The sequence below is a fragment of the Centruroides vittatus genome, unplaced genomic scaffold, assembly GCF_030686945.1.
Source record: "Centruroides vittatus isolate TY-2023 unplaced genomic scaffold, ASM3068694v2 contig_460, whole genome shotgun sequence".
In the NCBI taxonomy this organism is placed as follows: Eukaryota; Metazoa; Arthropoda; class Arachnida; order Scorpiones; family Buthidae; genus Centruroides; species Centruroides vittatus.
Window position 1 is genome coordinate 3,074,279 of NW_027122256.1, and position 21,181 is coordinate 3,095,459.

The 21,181-nt window shown below is 30.5% G+C and overlaps 1 protein-coding gene across 1 annotated transcript in view; it reads left to right on the forward strand.

Annotated features, from left to right (window-relative positions):
• Window positions 1-21,181, forward strand: part of LOC136977560 (diuretic hormone receptor-like) — a 72,437-nt gene that overhangs the window by 18,789 nt on the left and 32,467 nt on the right. The window contains exons 2-3 of the mRNA XM_067273055.1: window positions 15,940-16,110; window positions 19,457-19,573. Coding sequence (XP_067129156.1) covers window positions 15,966-16,110; window positions 19,457-19,573 — 262 coding nt within the window. The 5' untranslated portion in view covers window positions 15,940-15,965. The remainder of the gene's footprint in view (window positions 1-15,939; window positions 16,111-19,456; window positions 19,574-21,181) is intronic.

The following is a 21,181-nucleotide window of genomic DNA, read 5'->3' on the forward strand; positions in this document are numbered from 1 at the left end:
AATTGCGGGATGATTTTCGATTCCTTGAAATTCTTGGTCGATTTCTGTCCATTCGTCTTCCCCTTCTAGTTGATATCGGGAGATAATGTAGGAGTCTTCGGTCTTCTGAACCAAAAATTTAAAAAGCATGATTCTACTATATAAATACAGCTGGGTACTGAAATCCTGTCGACTGCGCCAATTTGTAATATTACAAAATTTAATAATATAATAATTAAACTAAAAAGTAAGGCGATCACAAGAACAGATGACTTCAACGTCTGTTACACACATGTCCGGTCTAAAAAGTGGTGACCTTTCTCTCCTCTCTCCCCTGTCCAAGCTTTTCCTTCCCCTTCGTGACCCCTCAGTTCTCCGAATTCTTGACCATCGCAGATGTGGAGTTAAAGGAGAGGGGTGCTAATGAATAACAGATTTTAAACTCTGCTTACAATTCTGTTAAATAAGAACTGAACATTTTAAATAATAATAAATTATTGATTTCTTAAGGCAAAGGATAATAGTTGTAGATCTAAATATAAGCAAAATTAATTGCTTCTTGTTCGTCTTGTTTATTGGCATGGCAAAGCGCTCTTTCTACTTTTAGGCAAGGAACTATAAGTGTACACCAAAATCTTGAAAATATACAACAGTTCACCTACCTTGGAAGTATTATGACGAATGATGGTAATATTGAAGCTGATATGAAGTTTAAATTGCTAAATCATTCGATGATTCCAACGCCCGAATCCAGTTTGGAAAACTAGGATTCTTATACTATACAAAAGATTAAAATTCAATCATATGGTGTTACTGTATTATTAGTAATAACTTATGACAGTGAAACGTAGAAAATGACTACACGGATATCACGAAAACTTAGCATATTGGACTAGAGATGACTAAAAAAAATATTTGATGTCCGTTATCGTAACCGCGTGAAAAATAAACGAATACTAAAAAGATGTCATTTGCCTAGCCTTCAAAACAGCATTACTGTACTATACTGTACATATAAAAAATGAGATTTGACGGACATATTTTATCTATCCAAGAGTAAAAATATATAAAAACATCGGGCGACCTTTAGTGAAGATTTAAAACTATTTGGTATTAACTAGTACAATGCGGAAAATGTGAAGACTATCAACGTCATTGGAAAGAACCTGCCGTCCAATGTGTGTAAGTGCACAGGCGGCCCTATGACTAAAACTAAGGTAAACAATCTATCTAATATAATTATAATTTTCATTTAAAAATTGACAACCTTTCATCAATTCCTCTTTTGATAAAAAAGGGAAGAAACAGAAAGGAGGAAAAGAAAAAGTTTAATCGCATTTGACGGCTTCTTTTATTGAAAGCAGCAGAAAATTGGAAAAAATATTTATGTATTTGTAAGCATAATCGTTAAAAGGCGAACTATATTTGTATTTATTAAATTTTCGTTTTATCTTTGAACATAAAAGGAGAATTATTCTTAGGAGAGAAGATGATCGAAATCGGTTGATGTTAAATTATATAACGAAACTAATGCACAATGGTAAAAAGTTTTGGATTATTAGCAAGCTGGAACAATATTCGAAGCTCTTTTTTTACATAGATTTAAAGTAACTTATAACAACTTTTTTAATATTATTATTATTAAATAAATCCTATGAAAAGTAATGTAAAAACTAGAAATCTGGCATTAATGACGAATGGTTGGAAAAAAGATACAAAAATAACTAACGAGGAATTTAATTTAAATATATGGGAGTTCAATGTAAAAATTTAACACTGTTTCATTATGCTCTATCTTGTTATACATTTCAATTCTTAATATATTTGTGAAAAATTAATGGAATTGAAATCTGGCTAAATTTTTGGTGCTTTCATTTGGCTTTAAAATATCTTAAACATTGAATAAAATATAAATATGTGCGTTTAAATACGTAAATAATTAATTTTCGTAAATAGTTTAATAAAATTTTTCTTTTTCGTTTTAGATCAGCATTTTATATGTAAAATCCTGATATATAATTTATTTCTCATTAGCATATGATTTGCATATGATTTTACATTCTATTTTTTAAAAAATTATTCCACAAAAGTCCATCATGTGTTTGATTTAACATTTTTATTTTTCTTATTATTATTAGAATTATTTCTTATTATTTGCATTACACTCATTTATGTCTTTAAAATCATTAGGTAAAAACATTTGTTGTGTGAGTTTCTAAATATATTTTTAAAACGGTTAAGTGTATTGCTTATGCTTGAAAAATGATGAAACTTGTACTTCTCTAAATATATACTTTCATCTTTACAGATGTTTAACGTGGTTTATGTTATTATAACATATTTACAAAATCGTAATGCAAATTCTGGATGCTTGAAAATGAAAAGAAATCGATGAAAAAATTAGGATCGTTTCATAAATGAATGAATGACGACGTTTTTTTATATATACAGAGTTATAATAGTCAAACTGAAGAACCAAAACTTAACACATCAGAGAAATTGCTTCGGTGTTCGTAATTGAAGAACTCCCATTCAACGCTGTCTACAGAGATATTTAGCTATTTAAATGAAATGAAATCTGATATGATAACATTTCAGAATATGAGAAGATATTTCTATACAAAAGCTAGTATCAAAGCTTTTTAATGTTGCATTTTTTCCACTGCAAGCAACAAAAATTTTATTTGTAGAAGACATCATGCTGTATAGAAACCTTAGCGATACAGGAGATAATGCTCAATGTGGTCCTATTTTAAATATGTAAAACCTGAAGGCAATGAGTAGTGTATTTAATGATTATTTTAATTCTCACATACTGTCTTCCAAGGCGGCCAAATTTGTAACATGTCTTCGATAAATCAAATTTTTTGTTTCCTCAAAACCAAAAATCACATGGATTAAGATCCGGAGTACGAGGTAGCTAAGCAGTAAAAATCGCACGACAATATAAGCATTCTGTTATTCGTGAATTGACTCTGAATACAGCAGAAATTGTTGTACTCGGCGTCCTCTATCCTGCTTACATGAAAATGATCAACTCAAATCATTTCCGCTATTGTTGTTGAGGTATGACAAAAGTGTTAAGCATCTCTCGGTATCTCTGTGCCGTCATAGAACGTGTCATAGGCGCATTGTGACTAGCTTCTTCGAAGAAAAATTATCCAACGATAAATGTGGTGATGAATTCATATCAAATTATAACTTTAGGCGAGTGAAATAGAATCTATTGGAAAACCTGAGAGTTGCAGATGTTCACTGTTTCACTGAAGTAGAAACGTGTCTCGTCGCTCCATAGAATTTTCAATGGCCACAGCCCATTCGCTTTCTTTCCGGCAAGGAAAGTCGATGCAAAGGTCATTTGGGTTTACCTGTCGGTGAACAAGAAATATTTATTGTGCATTTCGCCAAGAATTGCGATGCAGAAGATCGTACATGCAGTCAGTGTGGAGGCAATCACGCCTTCAAAGATTGCGATAAGAAAACAGAAACTCCAAAATGTATGAACTGCATTAGAGAGAATAATAAGAAAATAGATCATAATGCGCTCGATAAAGTCTGTCCTGCCTTTATTCGATCAAGAACACAGCTCCTTGCCAGAATAGACTATGGCATCTAACAGAAATACTGACACTTGCCGTAGCAACTCTCAACTACGCATTGTACAGATTAATCTGGAACGAGCGATCTCTGCCAGCTCTCAGCTCCGACAGGAGATTAACAACTATGATATCGCTTTAGTGCAGGAGCCCTATTGTCGCAAGAATAGGGTAGCTTGTTTTAGCAACAAAGACATTATCATTCAGAGCCAGGATGAACGACCGTGGGCCGCAGTCATTGTTACTAACCCTACCTTGGCCATTATCTCCCACCCAAAGTTTTGTTCATCTACCTGCATTTGTATCGAGGTCTGCCTTCCTGATTTACACATTATCATCTTCAACGTCTATTGCTCGAGTAAGTCAGATATCTATGAAACCATTCAGAACTTGGAGTCGGCTGTGACTCATTTCAGTAACCATAGATTTTTAATTTCGGGTGACTTTAATGCGCATTCGCCTACTTGGGGGGGCGAGTATAGAGACGGCAGGGGTGAGGCCATGGAGAACTTTATTGCTGCACATGGCCTTCTGGTTGTTAATGACCCAGACTCTCCACCAACCTTTTCGTCATCTAATGGTCATTCTTGGATTGACCTGACCATCTGTTCTAAAGGCCTCTGCTCTGTTATTCAGGATTGGCAGGTAGGCATTTTTGACTGCCTCTCTGACCACGAGTGTATAACCTATAATCTAGGCTGCAATAATTTGCAGGTTGCAGAAGCTTCGAACAATAAGAATGCTTTCAATACCAAGGCAGCTGATTGGTGCAAATTTCAGGACACTATTCAGCAAATCGGCAGACCTTCATCTAGGATTGTATCACATACTGAGGCCAAAGCCTATATTGAGTCAGCTATTATCCAAATCTCTTCTGCATGCGTGGAATCCATTCCTAGGAGGAAGAACAAAAAACGGATAACTCCATGGTGGAATTCGGATTTATCTCTTATGCGCCAGAACAACAACAGACTGCGCAGGGTATTTCAGAGATGTCATGATCAAAGGAGGGAGGAACTGCGAATGCAGTACCTCTCTTACCAGAGAGGGTATAAGGAGGCCATTAAGAAGGCAAAACTTGATTCTTGGAAGTCCTTCTGCGCAGGTGCAGGTAAAGACCCATGGGGGTTTATATATAAGCTATGTGTAAACAAACTCAAAACTCCTAGTTTTTTTAGTAGTAATATTGACAGCCCTGCCAGTCTTGAGACCACAGTTTCCGGCCTTTTCGATTATTTCTGTCCTTCTGACTCCCTCGTGGAGGACACTCCCGAGCACTCTGCAATTAGAAGATGCAGGAATGATGGTGAGCTCTCAGAGGATGACCCGCCTTTTACCTTTTCTGAGGTCAATGACTCTATAAACCGTCTCCCAAGGAACAAAGCCACGGGTCTAGATGGGATAAACAAAGACATTATTCTAACAATATGGAAAACCTGCCCAGATCTACTTCTCAGCATTCTCAACTTTTGCCTCAAGTTCGGTATCTTCCCTCAGCCATGGAAGAGGGCTCTTTTTGTTTTAATTCCGAAAAATCGGGGAAAACCTGTTGACATTCAAAACATGCGAAATATCTCCTTGTTGTCAATCTTGGGGAAGATCTTAGATAGGCTCCTTTTTAATCGCATTTATTGGTTTTGGGAATCCAGAGGACTGTTCCATGATTCCCAATATGGTTTCCGGTGCCAGCGTGGAGCTGTTGATGCATTGATGGACTTAGTTGGGCACATCAAACATTTGCTACGAAGCAACAAATTTGTCTTTGGCCTCAGCCTAGATCTGAAAAATGCATTCAATTCGGCCTGGTGGCCGCAAATTTTACGCAGATTGGGTGAGAGCAATTGTCCGGCTAACTTATTCCATCTTGCTGCTAATTATTTTAAGGATAGAGAAGCAATTATCTCTCTGGGGCATCTTCAATTTACACGTAAGCTACAACGTGGCTGTCCACAGGGGTCTGTTTGTGGGCCCCTGTTCTGGGATATTTTATTCGATAACTTCTTCCGTACTGATTTCGGCTACCAATGTCGTGTCTATGCATATGCAGACGATGCCTTCTTGGTTTTTCCTGCTCCATCAAGAAACTACATAGAAAGGGCAGCTACTGACATTCTTAAGAAAGTGTACAACTGGGGTATGAGTAATAAACTCAGTTTTAACATGGCAAAAACTAAGGGAATCGTTTTCTCCTCTCCGGGTGCCTCCGATCTTTACAGACGTGTACCTTGTATCAGGTTTCGTAATGAATCGATAAAGGTTGTAAGTCATCTCACTTTCCTTGGGGTTGTGATTGATCATAAACTCTCTTGGAAACAGCATATAAAACACATTACTAGTCGAAGTAACTTGACCTTTAATGGTCTTTTAAGGGTCGCTAGATGTAATTGGGGCCTCGGTCTTGAGGCAACTAATGCCATATATGATTGCCTGTTTTTACCAACCATTTCATATGCATCTGCTGTTTGGAGCGCTGCTGCCTCTCAATCTCATAACCATCGGCTTCTGAGGTCTGCACAACGGATTGCCTTATTACGACTTACCAGGTGCTATTCCACTGTTTCAAATGCAGCCCTCCCTGTTGTGGCTGGGAAGCTCCCCATCCTACAGTTTCTCCAATTTAATAGCAAACGTTTCTGTATCTCTAGGGGCAGGGATGTTGATATTAATGGAACCATCTTTAATGCCACCATGTTTGAATTAGACAGGCCTGTATCTACACTCCCACATCCTGCTTTAAGGAAGGGACTCTCTCCTCGCGTTACCTCTACAGAGATTGAAGCTTTTACAGATGGATCCAAATCGACGGATGGCACGGCAAGTGCCTTTGTGATCTTTCAGGCCGGTGAAGAGGTCTACAATAATTCCTTTGCTCTACACCCAGAATGCTCTGTCTTCCAAGCTGAGATCTTTGCTGTGCTGATGGCAATCAACTGGTGCAACACTAACTTTGTGAACAAACTGATAAACATCTTCACAGACAGTGCTGCGACTGTTGCTGTTTTGGGGAATAAAGATAACACTCACCCTGTTGCGAACGACATCTTCGCTGCAGCTTCTACGTCTTTTAACAAATATGCCATCAATTGGATCAAAGGACACAGCGGCATTCCGGGTAATGAACGGGCTGACTTTCTGGCACGAAACGTAACGCCTAATCCTGATACCCCTCCTGCCTACAATCTCATTCCTAAGTCAAGACTTAAATACCTTATCTGGGACAATGCCTTGGAGACCTGGCAACTGGATTGGGACAAGATCCCAGAACAACACATAACAAGACGTTTTATCCCAAAGGTCAAGGAACGTATTCAAAGCAAATGGATTCAACCCACACATGATTTAGTCCAATTTTTGACTGAACACGGGCGCTTTCGTGCTTACCTGAAAAGGTTTCACCATTCTAATTCTGACTGCTGTCAGCTCTGTGGGGTGCGGGACGGTGTCATGCACTATTTATACAACTGTCCTATGCTGGATGACATTAGGCATCAGTGCATGCAGCATGCCAATATAAGCAATCTAGACTGGCCAGTAAAGCCTGATTTTTTTCTACAAAACAACAGCAACTTTAACTTGTTAAAGAAATTTGTTGCACTCTACTCCATTAGATGTGGGATCCGTTGACCTGCTCTCTTGTGATCCGATTCACTCTAGCCTTGATGCCAATGTTTTTACATGCCTTGCTCTGCTATTACAGCATTTAGACTTTGATGTACAGTAATTTTATTTTAGTTATAGTGCACTTTTATTTTTTTTTAATCATTTATTTAATTTTTATTCTTTTTTATTTTAATTCATTTATGTTATTTATTTTATTTTATTTTATTTCCCTTTTCTCTGCCATTTTATTGTATCCCTTGTATGACTAACGGCATGTATCTACTATGTACTTTTTGTATTTCTGCCTGGCTGTGCTCAGCGGTGCCAGAGAATAAAGATTATTTGACTGACTGACTGACTGTGGTTTGATTGTATCGATGTTATACAGAGAACAATGCACCAACTTTTTCAGTATCTTCCACACTATGCTATAAAACACACACAACTGTTTCGACACTGAATATGCATTACTGAACCTACAACATTCTTTACTGTTCAACAATTACTACCGTAACGTCTTCAATAACCTGTGAGTTGCTAGATTTTCGACGTCGACCGATAAGATTTATCAGATGTCCAGTTTCTTCGAATCGTGTAATCATTATCCTGAAAGCTTATGGAGTCAATGATCTTCGACGTAAATTCTTTTGACGACAAAATCTCCGAAGTGCAGCAGTAACATTACCATGTTTTCATGAAACAGCTTCACAAGAAATGCTCTTTGATGGTCATCATAGCTGATGACATTCAACGGTTGTGGCCACTTTTATACCTAGAATAAAAATAAAATAAACATTCTTTGATTGCATCTTCAAAAACATATACTGGCGAGTTTTGGAACTAACTTTTTACGAAAATGTTATTTCGCATGTTTTGAAATGTCACCATACCCGATCTGGTTGCACTTAACCTGCTAAATATCTCTCTAAATAGCATTAAATAGGTATACTTTAATTATGCACATTAATACTGAGATCTCTTAGTAATTAACATTGAATGCCAAGCAATATACAAAAACAACCATTGAGTAAGAGCTAATTAATACCAACAACTTCGTTTTACGAAAAAATGTAACTAGCTTACAACAAATACAAACAGAAAATAAGTTGAATGTAGTTTAAATTCTGTTTCTGTTGGCATGTTTAAAGTTGGATATCATCATGAAATGAAAAGAAATGACTTAAGAGGAATAGATATAACGATAACAGGCAAAATATGCTTAATAGATTCATCTGTTGATAATAAATTTACTTTATTTAACTTTGAATAATTAATATAAGAAAAGAGTTAGTAAGGTTTTAAATGTATTTCTGTTTTGTATATGTTTAGTTTAAAAATTGGAAATTTAAAGTTGCTAAAAGTCATGAATTTTTCGTTAGAAAATATCGAATTTGTCTGACCATATAATATAACTATTAAATAGCGTATAAATTATACAAAATATTTAAAGTATTGAGAAATTAGGTGTTTATAAGATTGTTTGTATGTGCTTGTACAAAACAACAAAATATGATTTATATATAATACGATTGTACAAATAGAAAATTTTTTCAAATTTTCCTTCCTTCTATCTGTTTTATTTGATAGTACACTAACAACATGCCCACAGTTTCAAAGGTTCTAGATAGAAAGATTAGAGTTTTGCATTACTGTGACCGATATCCATTTAAAGTAATCTCGTATTGCAAGATTTCGGTGTAGTTCAGTTTTCATTGATATATGAATTAACTAAAGCCTTTGACATGAGGTAGTTTCAAATAAAAGTAATAAATAAAAATAAGTGAAAGTAAAAAATAAAAAGATTGAATCAGTGACTGGTTTCAGCCAATAAAGAAAAGTATTGATTGTGAGGGGAAAAAATGTGTTCTTAAAAAATTCCAAATAATAAAACCACACGATAAAATTTTTACAAAGCATTTTGTATTTGTTCTCTTTTAAAGTATTCAGAGCATCATAAACGAACTATACATATCGAGATTTTTATGGATCGTATCTCTTTTACGGTATTCCAATAACTAAGTACAAAAGTTTGTTAAAAATATTTTTAATATTGTATAGAATTGTTTAACTACTTACTAATGGCAATAAATTTTGTTGGTATATTTTTTTAAAAATTAGTTAAAACTATAAATAAATAAGGTTCATTTATTAATGATAATGTAATTACGTTGTAGATATATTTGAAAAAAGTATTGCATAAAATAAACACTTATGAAAGAATAATCTATAATTCCTTAAACATTTCCAACCGTGAATTAAGATTATGTAATATAATAACCAATCATTAACTGAATAATGATATAAGACAATATTATAAATCGACTGACTAGTATCAATTTGGTATTTTTTTGCTAAAATGATTAAATTCTTTATTAATAAACAATAAATGAAAACAATAGAGTCTCAAAAGATTAAGCAATTAATAATTAATGATATTCTGGCTATTCTGGCTTGTTTTGTGATCCTACTTTAGTAATGAATGACGTTAAGCATAGTGTTAAGAAATTAGACCGACAAAATTAAATGAGTAATAGAGGGGTGGCCGCTGCCTTACAAGGTACACGCTCCTAAACTTTTGATAGTGATTGCTACCTTGTATCTCACAAATATTACTTGCTTGACATTACTGTTAAACATTTGTTAAAGCTATGAGTGAAGTGCTGTTAATTCACACTGTTTTAAATATCATCGTGAAGACTCTCTCCGTGATAGATAATCTGTAGGGCTTAAGCTTCTCACAAGTTTGAGAGTGAAATGTGGAGAGACTGTTCACGTAGCACAGTTAAGACGTTAATATGATTCGTCCCAAAAATTAGGGCAATATCTCTTGTACTTGTTGAGCTGTTAAATCACCAGTTCTTCAAAGTCACCAGTTCTTATCAGTTCCTGTTCATCTGGTCTTTTAAAAATAAATTCCATTTCTCTCAATTGATTACGGATCCTGGGAAACATTGAATGGTAGGTTTCATTCATATGAATAGATCTTATAAAAACGTTGCACTTAAACTAAATAAAGATATTATCTTTTTGGATTTTGGATTTCTATTAAAGTATTTCGCCTGGCAATCGTTTTATTGTTAATTGCACTTAAAATTTGACATAAAATTGAAAAATTGGTTATTAATAAAGAAATAACAACTAACAAATATTCTGTTATGATTCAAGTTTTCACTTTTCTAATATGCATTTGTTTATGCTTTTAAAAATTACTACACGACGAAATAAGATGCATGACAATGACGGTGGGTTTCGTACACTATATGCATGTTATTAGGAAAGCAAACATTTAGGATAGCAAAGAAACTTTAGATGCCTGTGTTCTTATAAGGTGGCTGCTACAAACACGTTTATGGGTCCAAAATTGCTTATATTGATCCCCTTTACTATCGATTTCATTTTGTTCGTCTAATTTCTTAATTCTGTATTTCTAATAAATTAATAATAATATTTTCTTTTAAATCTAATATCCTGTTTAGAAAATTCATTTAAACGTGTTGGAGATTGCTCTTTAAATAGAATTACTGGTCAAATTACTGCGAGAAGAAATAAAAACATATTTCAATTATCCCAAAACCAACACTTTCTATCATTGCATTCATTTTTATTTTTCTCCGCTGTACATTTTTAACAATTACGATTACTCTTCAATTTAGGAATTTGCGTAGTGACGGCAAAGTTTAGCTACGGTGGAGAATAAAAAGAACAGAATAAAAACTTCGAAAATTCAAACGTCATTTCTGTGACGTCGTGTGACACTTTTTTTTATATAATCTCACGTTTCGATAGCCAGATGCCGAAGCGGTTAAAGCATCAGTTTACCACTCTGGGAACCAATCCTGGAGAGCAATGGAATTTTTCATGAATCGTTGTCCCGGATATGTCGGTCCCGTTTTTCACTACTCTTCCATATCCATTGTAGGCCTAGACAAATACACATTGAGTATGGAAAGAAAGGCCCTCTTAGCACACAGATGAACAATGGTAGAATTGTTCATCTGTGTGCTAATGGTAGGTTGAAAAACAATCTTAAATTTCATGCAAAAATGTCGAAAATTTCAAATTGATTATGAGTTTAAACATACATTTAGTTTATTAATACACGTTTTATATTATATACTATGTTCTACTTCGTAAAAAAAAAAACGAAACAATTTTCTTTCGGGCATGTAGTTTAAAAATATCGACTACATCCTTATTCTGAAAAAGTCTATAGATGTATTGATAAGTTTTATTCATTGCCTGAAAAGTATGTTCACACTTTTAAGACATAAATTGAATTTTATATAATAAAATGAACTGAAACAGATACCATTGGCTTACTATTTAATGGCAGATGTGCATCGTTTGTATTTATATACTGGTATATTGTTATTGTTATGATTAATTCCCGATTTATAAGTTACCTGTTTTTCTTGCTGATTTGTAAGAAAGTCAAGCTTCTATATTTGACTTCTCTGTTGATTTATGAAGTGAATTGTACTAATTTTATGTAATATATTTTCCCATTTTTAGTTGTTGCTATATAATTGTCTACATTTTCATTATTTCTGGCATACCAACTGCATTAAGTCGACTGATTGGTAGTTATTAACTGCCGAACTGATTTAAAAACCAAAATTATTCTTGTGAGTAAAATTAGTCAAACTTTCGCATAACGCGCAGAAAAATTCCTTTATATGAAGTCCGGTTCAACCAATAGTATAGGTAAAATGACAAAAATTATTGCTGAATTGCTAAGAAAGTATTCCAAGAATTTGGATCTTAGTTATTTAAAACAAACGGAAAAATTGTTTATTGTGATGTATTTTACAAATAATTTCCTGCAAAACATGATTTCGTGCCTCAAGCAAGTTGAAACGGCTTTTAATCAGCGTAACATGAAGCGCTAAAACAAACTAAAATAGTAATTGATCACAGGTAAATTCTAGTTGCACTGAACTAACTTTAGTAGAGTTCATGATATCAGCTAGGGACAAAATATTACTGCCAACTTCGATACTAAATCTATAATTGATTAACTTAATAAGAGTTTACTCATATTCTCACTATTTGTACAGTGCCATAAACAAAAACAAGACAATTTTATAGCAGCAGTGTAACTATAGGACGACGAAAACTAAGTTAAATCATTCATCCTCAAATATCTTGTAAACAATTGTATATTCAGAAATAAAATCAACAATGATTGATTAGCTAGCAGTGAAGGTAATAAAATTCTTTATGCATGTAATTTTATTCGTAACGGATTTAATTGTGCATCTCTGCATAAAACATTATTCTAATACATGTTTTGTGACGTCATAATTTTCTATTTCCCTTGTCATATACTGTCACAAGTTTATCCCTTACCATCTAAAACGTGTGAAGTAATATATATTGATAAGATTTGCTTGCAGACAAAAGTAAAGTGGGCGTATGTATGATTTAAACCTAGGGATTTTAATGTGAAGTACAAGTGCTTTTAACATGCAAATTCATATTTTAGACATTCTAACGTGCATATAACAGTGCATATATCTAGCATTTTACATGCATACGTATGCGCATATATTGCGATTTTAAATGCATATAAACCCGACCGTTAACTGGGCTGCAATTTTCAAATCGCAGACTTAAATCCTCACAGCCGTCCGTCTGTCCGTACTTCGTTAATCTAGAAAATAGAGTTAGATAAGGATAGTTTAGAAGCCGGAGACAATGATTAATTTTTAAATTACAATACGATTGAAAAGTTTGGCTCCGCATTGTGATAGTATCACAATAATTGCTCGTTATTATTAATTTTTCCAGAAGTTTTTAATAATTTTTTCATCAGAATTTTACTATTTGTTTCAATTCAATTAGATGAATGTCCAAATTATGCAGACGTGAAATAGTTTTATAGTCGTTAATCTAAACAAATTATTAAAATCAATCCGCTTATAGATACAGTAGCTAGACTTGTACGACAGTTATTTAAAATACGTCTAACATCTGTAATTATTCATTAAAGGTGTCTATTTTCAGAAGCCTCTTGTTATAATTCTCAAAAATGATCTTAAAAAATCATAATCTAAAAAGACACAGTACAGTTCATTTAAATAATCAGAGTTTTTTAAAATAAATTAAATTTCTGACGAATAAGCTTGTTCTCTTCTAACATTTAAATGAAAATTATCTTTTATTTATCTATTCAGAGAATTATTTTCCCTATTTATTTTTTACATTATTATTAATTTAATTTATTTCTCTCTTTTCGTTCGTTTACGTTTTTAATGAATATATTCTAGTAATTGATTGCTAACAAAATTAAGTTCTTCATAGATACCATGTACAGTACACAATTATTCCAATTAAATCAGCACATTGAAACAGCAGTTCATAAGCAAAAACGGACTCCCCATCAAAACCATCAAATTCTTTTGACAAATGTCAATCAAGATAGTCAATGAGGATATGAATTTTCTCACATCTAAATACAGGATAATGGAAATGTGCAAAGATTTATTTGTATAAAAGAGAAATTTACTTGCTTTTAAAAACACTTTTTAAAGAATCTTTTAAAAATAAGAAATTAAATAAGATATACTTTAAAATTTTCGACCCTACTTCGAATATATGAATGACTCACTGCCAAGTACAAATTAAAAACCAAATCATATTTTTCCCTCAAACATATATCGTGTTTTTCTACATCTTTTAGGATTTTCATAACATACTGTACATATTTATTGGCTTTTGTAACATATAAATCTGTGTCTTAGTTACGATATATCATGTTATCTGTTTCGGTATTAATATATACTTTAATTTACTTAATATTCAGTAATATATTACTATAACAAGACTATAATATACAGCATTACTAACTTATAATACTTAGTTAATACATACATTAATATTGAAATTAGGTAGAAACGATGCACATATATCTAAATATTCTAGATTAATTTGTAGTTTCAGTTCAATAGGACTTTGCAGTAATGTCTTCCATCGCAAGCAACATATCACTTTTTCCATTTTTAATATATATTATAAAATAAATACTTTTATATAACGTGCAATTATTTCTTTGCAATTCATTCAGAATTCATTCTGTATATATGGACACTATACTGTCAACACAACGCAAATTAACCTTTGATAAGAAAGAACGAAAGTCAAAGTGATGAAATATTCAAACGAGGGAGACTTGAATGTTTTTATCTCTATTAGTCATATACGTCAAAAATAGGTTGTTAGTCATCCGAAAAAGGCTTTCGTAGTAACAATAAAAACTTTTCTTAACGCAATGTCTGTATTAATTATAATATGTATTATATTCTAATTTCAGTTTATATAGAAATTTGAATTTTAGTGAACTTTATTTTTTCACTTTTTGATTAGCATACTGTTGAGTCATAGTCTCCTTAGGTGTCAAATTTCCAACTACGTCTCCAAATGAGATAATTGGCATAGTTGTTGATAAGCATCAATCATCTCAGTGATGCGTGAACTAAACACTTGCGTACTTATTACATTATAATATGTATAATGAAAACTAAAATTTTATTTATCGACCATTTATACAGTAATAAAAAGATCAAACACTGAGGATAAAACTGGATAATCCAGACTTTTTTCAAAATAAAGCCAATTTTCAACAGCTAAGTATCAGCTTCTAATATATTTTTTTTCCTTTTAGTATCGACTTCTAATTTAGTTTGGTCTAAACTTATTTTGTAGAACTGTACAAGTAGATAATAACGTTAAATAATTTATTATTCTTAACCTATTGTTAAAAAGTGCTTAAATCTAATGAAATTTATAATATTGTGTAGAATTTATGATATAAAATAAAATTCAAAACAAGCTTTAAGTTATTATACTTAGATATAGACCTTAGATTATTTTTATCTTGTTTTTACGAAATAATCTGCTCGGGTGCTCTAATACTCTAATGAATTTATAACTCTCTGCCACATTTTTCACTGTATCACCTTCACCTTTGTTGCTTTATAAAATTTTCAGTTCTTAAAGAATATTTTCTGATTTCTTTACTTACATTTTATTGCCGATTTCACAATAAATCCTTTCACTTTTTCTTATTAATTTTTTAAATATTTATATTTTTAAAATCTTATTCAAATACTTACGCTTCTAATAACATAGGCAATTTATCAAAAACAATGTAAAATTAATAAGCAAATTAACGAAGATTATTTTTATTTGTAACTCCTTTAATTTACTTTAATTTAGAATTTAAGTGAATATAGCACGAGTTAATAATGAAAGAATTTACAAAATAGAAGACATTATTTAATACAATTTTCAATAATAAATTTTTGTTATTCTTAACTACTTGAGTTTGGAGTGTAGCCAAATAAGAATAGGCCTATTTATTGAAAAAATTATTTATTTACTAGAAAAATTGCACAACGTATCGATATTTAAAAGAATTTACACAAAACCTACTATAAGTATTAAACGATATTTATAAAGTAGCAATTGAAAAGTGATTAAATAAAAGTAACATAATAATTATTTTTAATGAAAAATTCATAAACTCTAGAAAATCCATTTAAATATATAAAATAAAATTCTGTGATTTTGCAAATAACATTGTACAATTCTATTGTATTAAGTTTTCATTAAACGAATTCCGGTGTTATCATTTAAAATATCTAAAGTCTTTCTTTTTCGGTCAATCTTTATCATTAGTGATGGTGACGTAAGACAAACAATTAGTCATCCATTCGATGTGGAAAGTCTCATTGTTGTTTTTTTTTTTATTTTATTTCTGCAGATAGCGCCGAAGACATTATTATTTTTATGACTTTTCTAAAGAAATTTGTCAAAATGGAATCCTTCGATTGGGGGAATTTTACAGTCGATATGATTCAACTCGCTAATAACAGTTACAAAGAATTAAGTTGTTATTTAGAAATCCATAATAAAAGCACAATTAATAGTACAGGTAAGTTTTAGTCATAAGCAATCGAAGTTTTGAATTATTATTTTCATTTATTAGCAATATTTAATTAATTTTTATTATGAAATTTAAATCTTAGTTTTAAGTATCGTGTATTTTTTTATGTTTAATAAATTTCGAAATTATTTTACGAGATAAGATTCATTAATCCAAAATACTTGTTATTATTTTTCTTTTACTATTCTTTCTTCCCTTAAGTCAATATTGCTAGATTGTGTTCCTAGGCATTATATACTCGTTAATATTATGTCATCTGTGATTATAAATAGTTCTTATAGATTTTATCACGATACAGCCAGCTTTCAACATCCTAGACATTGATTCTATGGAGTGAGAATCATAAAAAAGAGGAGTGGGGAAAAGGAAAGAGTTCAAGCTCTCTTTCTCTTTCTTCTACACATACTTTACCACGATAAAATCAATTTGATTTTTACTTATTTAAATTAATAAAAATTTTATGTTTAGTTTTATGTTAGAACAATGAAGTGAATAAGTAATTTTATTATTGTAAATAAAAAATATAAGCTAATCCTTCTTTTTCTTACTATTAAATAAATTTTCTTTTATTAAATTATTATACGGTTTTTCCCTATTTTTTAAAATATTTTGTTAACGAAATACATTTTTAGGAAAAATAAATTCAATTAAAAATACAATACACGTTCCACTTTTTTACAAATATATTTAAGATTATAAAAAGCACTATTTCCAAATGACAATGAAAATTTTTAAGACGTTTTATTATATAAATAACAAGCTTTAAGTTTTTATTTAAAGTATTTCATTGCTATACTCGGAAGAATTTAATAACACTACAAAAAGACACTGTGACTTTATGTTAAAAGTGATTTATTACGTTTTATATTATACGAAATTTAAGTAAACTGTCCTACTATTAATTTATTTCAACTGGAAAATTTGTATTAAAGTTAGAAATTTAATTCAAAATGTGTCATTTATACTAAAATATAGAAAATCTGAGAAAAGAGATTAAAATGAATACAATTATATTGTACAGTACAAGAAAATATATATTTGAATTATTTAATTTCTAATTAATAACTACAGTAATTATTTCAAACATTTTAAATTAACGTTTATAATATGTATTTAATACAATTTTATATCTTAAGTGATATAAAAAAATCTCTATTATAAATACATAAATTAATTAATTTTAACGTTAATATTTTTAAAATAAAAATAAATTTTTCCAAGTATTTCACAATATGGTTTTAATAAATAATTTATAAAATTATTCTGCAATAAATTCTTAATTCCCATTCTTGTAAAAAGTTTTATTTTCATTATTATTGTTAAAGACGTATTTACATTCACAGTACATAAAATATTACATGTCAACAAATCCTTCAGACTAATTGGCTAGGATTAAATTTCTTATTTTATAAATTTGATCTTGTTTACAACTTTTTTATATGATAATGATTTCATATAACTCTTTAAAATACGGATTTTAAAAGTCAAATCAATCGAATCTCTTACAAATAAATTGAAATATTGAAATGTAATAACATGAAGTTATTTATGCAGGAAATAGTCCAAGAAAGAAAGAAAAAAATATCAAATTCTACCACGTTTGATTATGATTTTTTTTGTTAAATACTAATATGATTCTAGTTTAAATTAAAATATAAAGTATTTTAGAAGTCAGCTAACTCTTAAATTCAATTTTCAAATAATAATTTCCTAAATTAACTTGTAATAAAGTAAATGTAACTAAAATTCATAAAGAACTATGAATATTTGGAATTTACGTCAATAGCATATTTATTATATACGTTTTAAAAAGCTGTAGATCTATATAAATAAATTAAGCAGATTAGATTTTCGATATTCAGAAGATAGTCCATTTGTAGTTATATAATGCAATCAAATCAACAGAGTTCTACAAAAACTTCATGTTTTTTTTCCTTCGAAATATCAAATCCAGATGGCTTTTATATAATAGAATTTGAAGAATAAGAATGAAGATTAAACGTGCAAAGAAATTGCAATAATGCATTTCTTCATTCTATTTGTATTATTCCATTTGACTGTCATCGTAATGGGCTACGTCAGCGTCACTAATCTTATATATTCTTGATAAAATAATTGGAGGTGCCATTCATAAAAAAATACGAAAGGTATTACAAAAAATTTGAATCCAGTTTATGAGCAAAGAAATCGGTAATTCATAATTATCTATTATTTCACACAGAGTTTGAAATTGGATCGAATTTCCGCAGAGTTGTTTGCTTTGTCAGCTAGTTTTACGACACTTTTCCTATTATTTCCGGAATGTACTTCACCATATTTGCACAAACCTATAAATTCTCTCTTAAACTGTACAATTGTAAGCTCTATATATAATCTCTAAATTTTTTCCCCACTAAGTTATAGTTAATAAGTAGTAGTTAACATCGAATGAATTTACAGATAAAAATATGTTTGAATTTTTTTTAAAGTTATTTTGAAAATATAATTATAAAGTCATATAATGGCGTAAGTCTACACAGAAAATATTCGATACTATTTTAATCATATCATTAAAACATCTAAAATTAATTAATTTTTGTTCTAATTAATTTAAAGGAATTAAAAATTTTCTATCCTATTTTTATAAATTTAATAGATAAAATGATAAAATTTAAATTAAACAAATTCCATCTGACTTATTCGAGATCATTAATCGATATTATTAACTCCATAAAACATAAATGAGATACAAATTAATAACTTTCTTTTTTACGTTCTTGTAGAATTTATTTTTATTTTTAACTTTGACAAAATATAAAGATTAATTTTATTTTAAAAATTCTTATATTTTCGAAAGTTTTAGTTTGCATTTCAGATGGGAATCAATATATTTAATTGAGGTAAAGTCATAAATTGAAATTCTTTTCTCCCCTGGTGATGTGCTTTATTCACTTCCAAGATTCTTTAATTCAGTTAAAGAAAATATATCTAAGTTGTTAAGTTAGAATGTGCTCGATCCTCTTAAGGCTACAGTTTGAAATAAGAAAATAACAAATAATACAGAAGCTCGCTTCTGCTTTTGTGTTAGAATATCATCTAATGTCACTAAAAACTTTCACTTCTTCTTCAGTTTATTTTATTTCATTTTTTCTTTACGTCTCTTTTACCAATTAATTAACAAAAATTGTTTTAATTTATTGATCATTCTATTTCTTTAACACTCTCTAGTTTATAAATAAATATTTATGTATATTTTTCGTATATCTATTTGGTTTAATATAATTATTAAATTAATTAATATAAAATTTATAATTTATAAAGAAGAAATTAATTTTTTTTATTCGTGTTGTGTCAGTAAAATACTGTAATAATACGTGGGATGGTGCTTCTTGTTGGCCTATGACTCCTGCACAAACCTTGGCGGTTATTCCTTGTTTTTATGAATTGAGAGGAGTTTATTATGACGTAACACGTAAGTTTATTGTTTTATAAAATCATTTTAAATTAACTTTTATTAGATATGATTTCTATTTTTATTATAGAATTTTCGACTTTTAGCTTTAGTAATTAACTCGTAAAATCACTAATGAATAAATTCTCTTTATTTGCATATATTTTCCCTTCGTTTCTTCTATAGTAATGACTTGACGTGATCTATGTTAATACTGATTGGTCAAGTGTGTTAATGAACATCCAAACTCTCTTGGGATTTGAACAAATAGCCATGTCTTTTCTGTCATTTTGTTTTATACGCTTCGAATAGCTGTTGTGAAGTTTTGTTTGGGTATAAGTTTGCACGACTTATCAGTGTTTTAACATAGCATCTACTCTGGTAAAGAAATAGTTTTTTTTAATTTTCTTACTACATATTTTTCTAAGCGTTAAGCTTTTAATATTAACATATTAACATATTTATAAAATATGATATGTTTAATATATCTGTGTACATCGTTATAATAGAAGTTTAAAATATAAACGTAATTTTATAATAATAATAAATTTTATCTTTATATAACGTTTCTTGAAATTTGTTTAATAAATAAAAAATATTTTAATTATATTATATAGAATTTAAATTATTTCTATTAACTATTTATTATAAAAAAATTTAAATATGTTATATAAAATAATAATCAACTTACAATATCATCTGTTACCATTTAAATAAGAAAAATTTTCATTGTGAAATTAAAATCAGTTTCAGTAAATTAAATAAGAGGTAAAGTTACATTTAAAAGTTATTTCTAATTTGAAATTTTTATGTCATAATACTTTTGTTTATTTCCTATCATTTCAATCACTGCATACAGTCATTCATTCTCCAACAATACGATATGCTTGTATAATATACAAGCCTTGTCCATAAAGTACGGAGACTAATTTCATATCTCGACTTAAGTAAATGTTGTGTGGTTCAAGATTACGTTTGAGTAAGTGGACATTTCACGAGTCGCTTGTGTCATTGACATTATTTCTTTCGACCTCCGAAAGGCAGCAGACCAGGGCGGACAAAACTCGTAACATGTCAGTGGCGCTTTTTGCTGTGAGAGGAATGGACATCCAATTGAACAGCCAGTACATGTCTGCGATGCGATTCATTCCTTGAACCTGAAGACTGGCCTGATCTTGTGTCATACCCTATTCGACTCGAATCGCTTGTGTCTCATCACTCTTAGCATCGCGTTGGAGTCTCTATGGCTGTCTTGTATAGCTTCGCACAGAATTTGATGTTAACTTACTGTTTTTTTTTATCTAAGTCGAGTTATTGAATTAGTCTCGGAACTTTATGAACAAGTGTTGTACAGTACATATTACATATACATACTGAACTGTAACAGTCAATTATAAACGCATGTGCATATTCTACACCTAAAAGCTAACAGAAATTTCCTATAAACATAAATACAGTAAGAAAACTTATAGGAAAGGAGTTGAAACCTATTTTGTTTTTACGTCTAAAAAAAAAAATATGCAAAATTAGCGTTATTCCTGGCCATACAATGAATTTGAATCATAGCAAATATCCACCTGACAGCGTGAAGACAGTTTGGAACTGTGGTAAAAATCTCTGTGAGAAAAT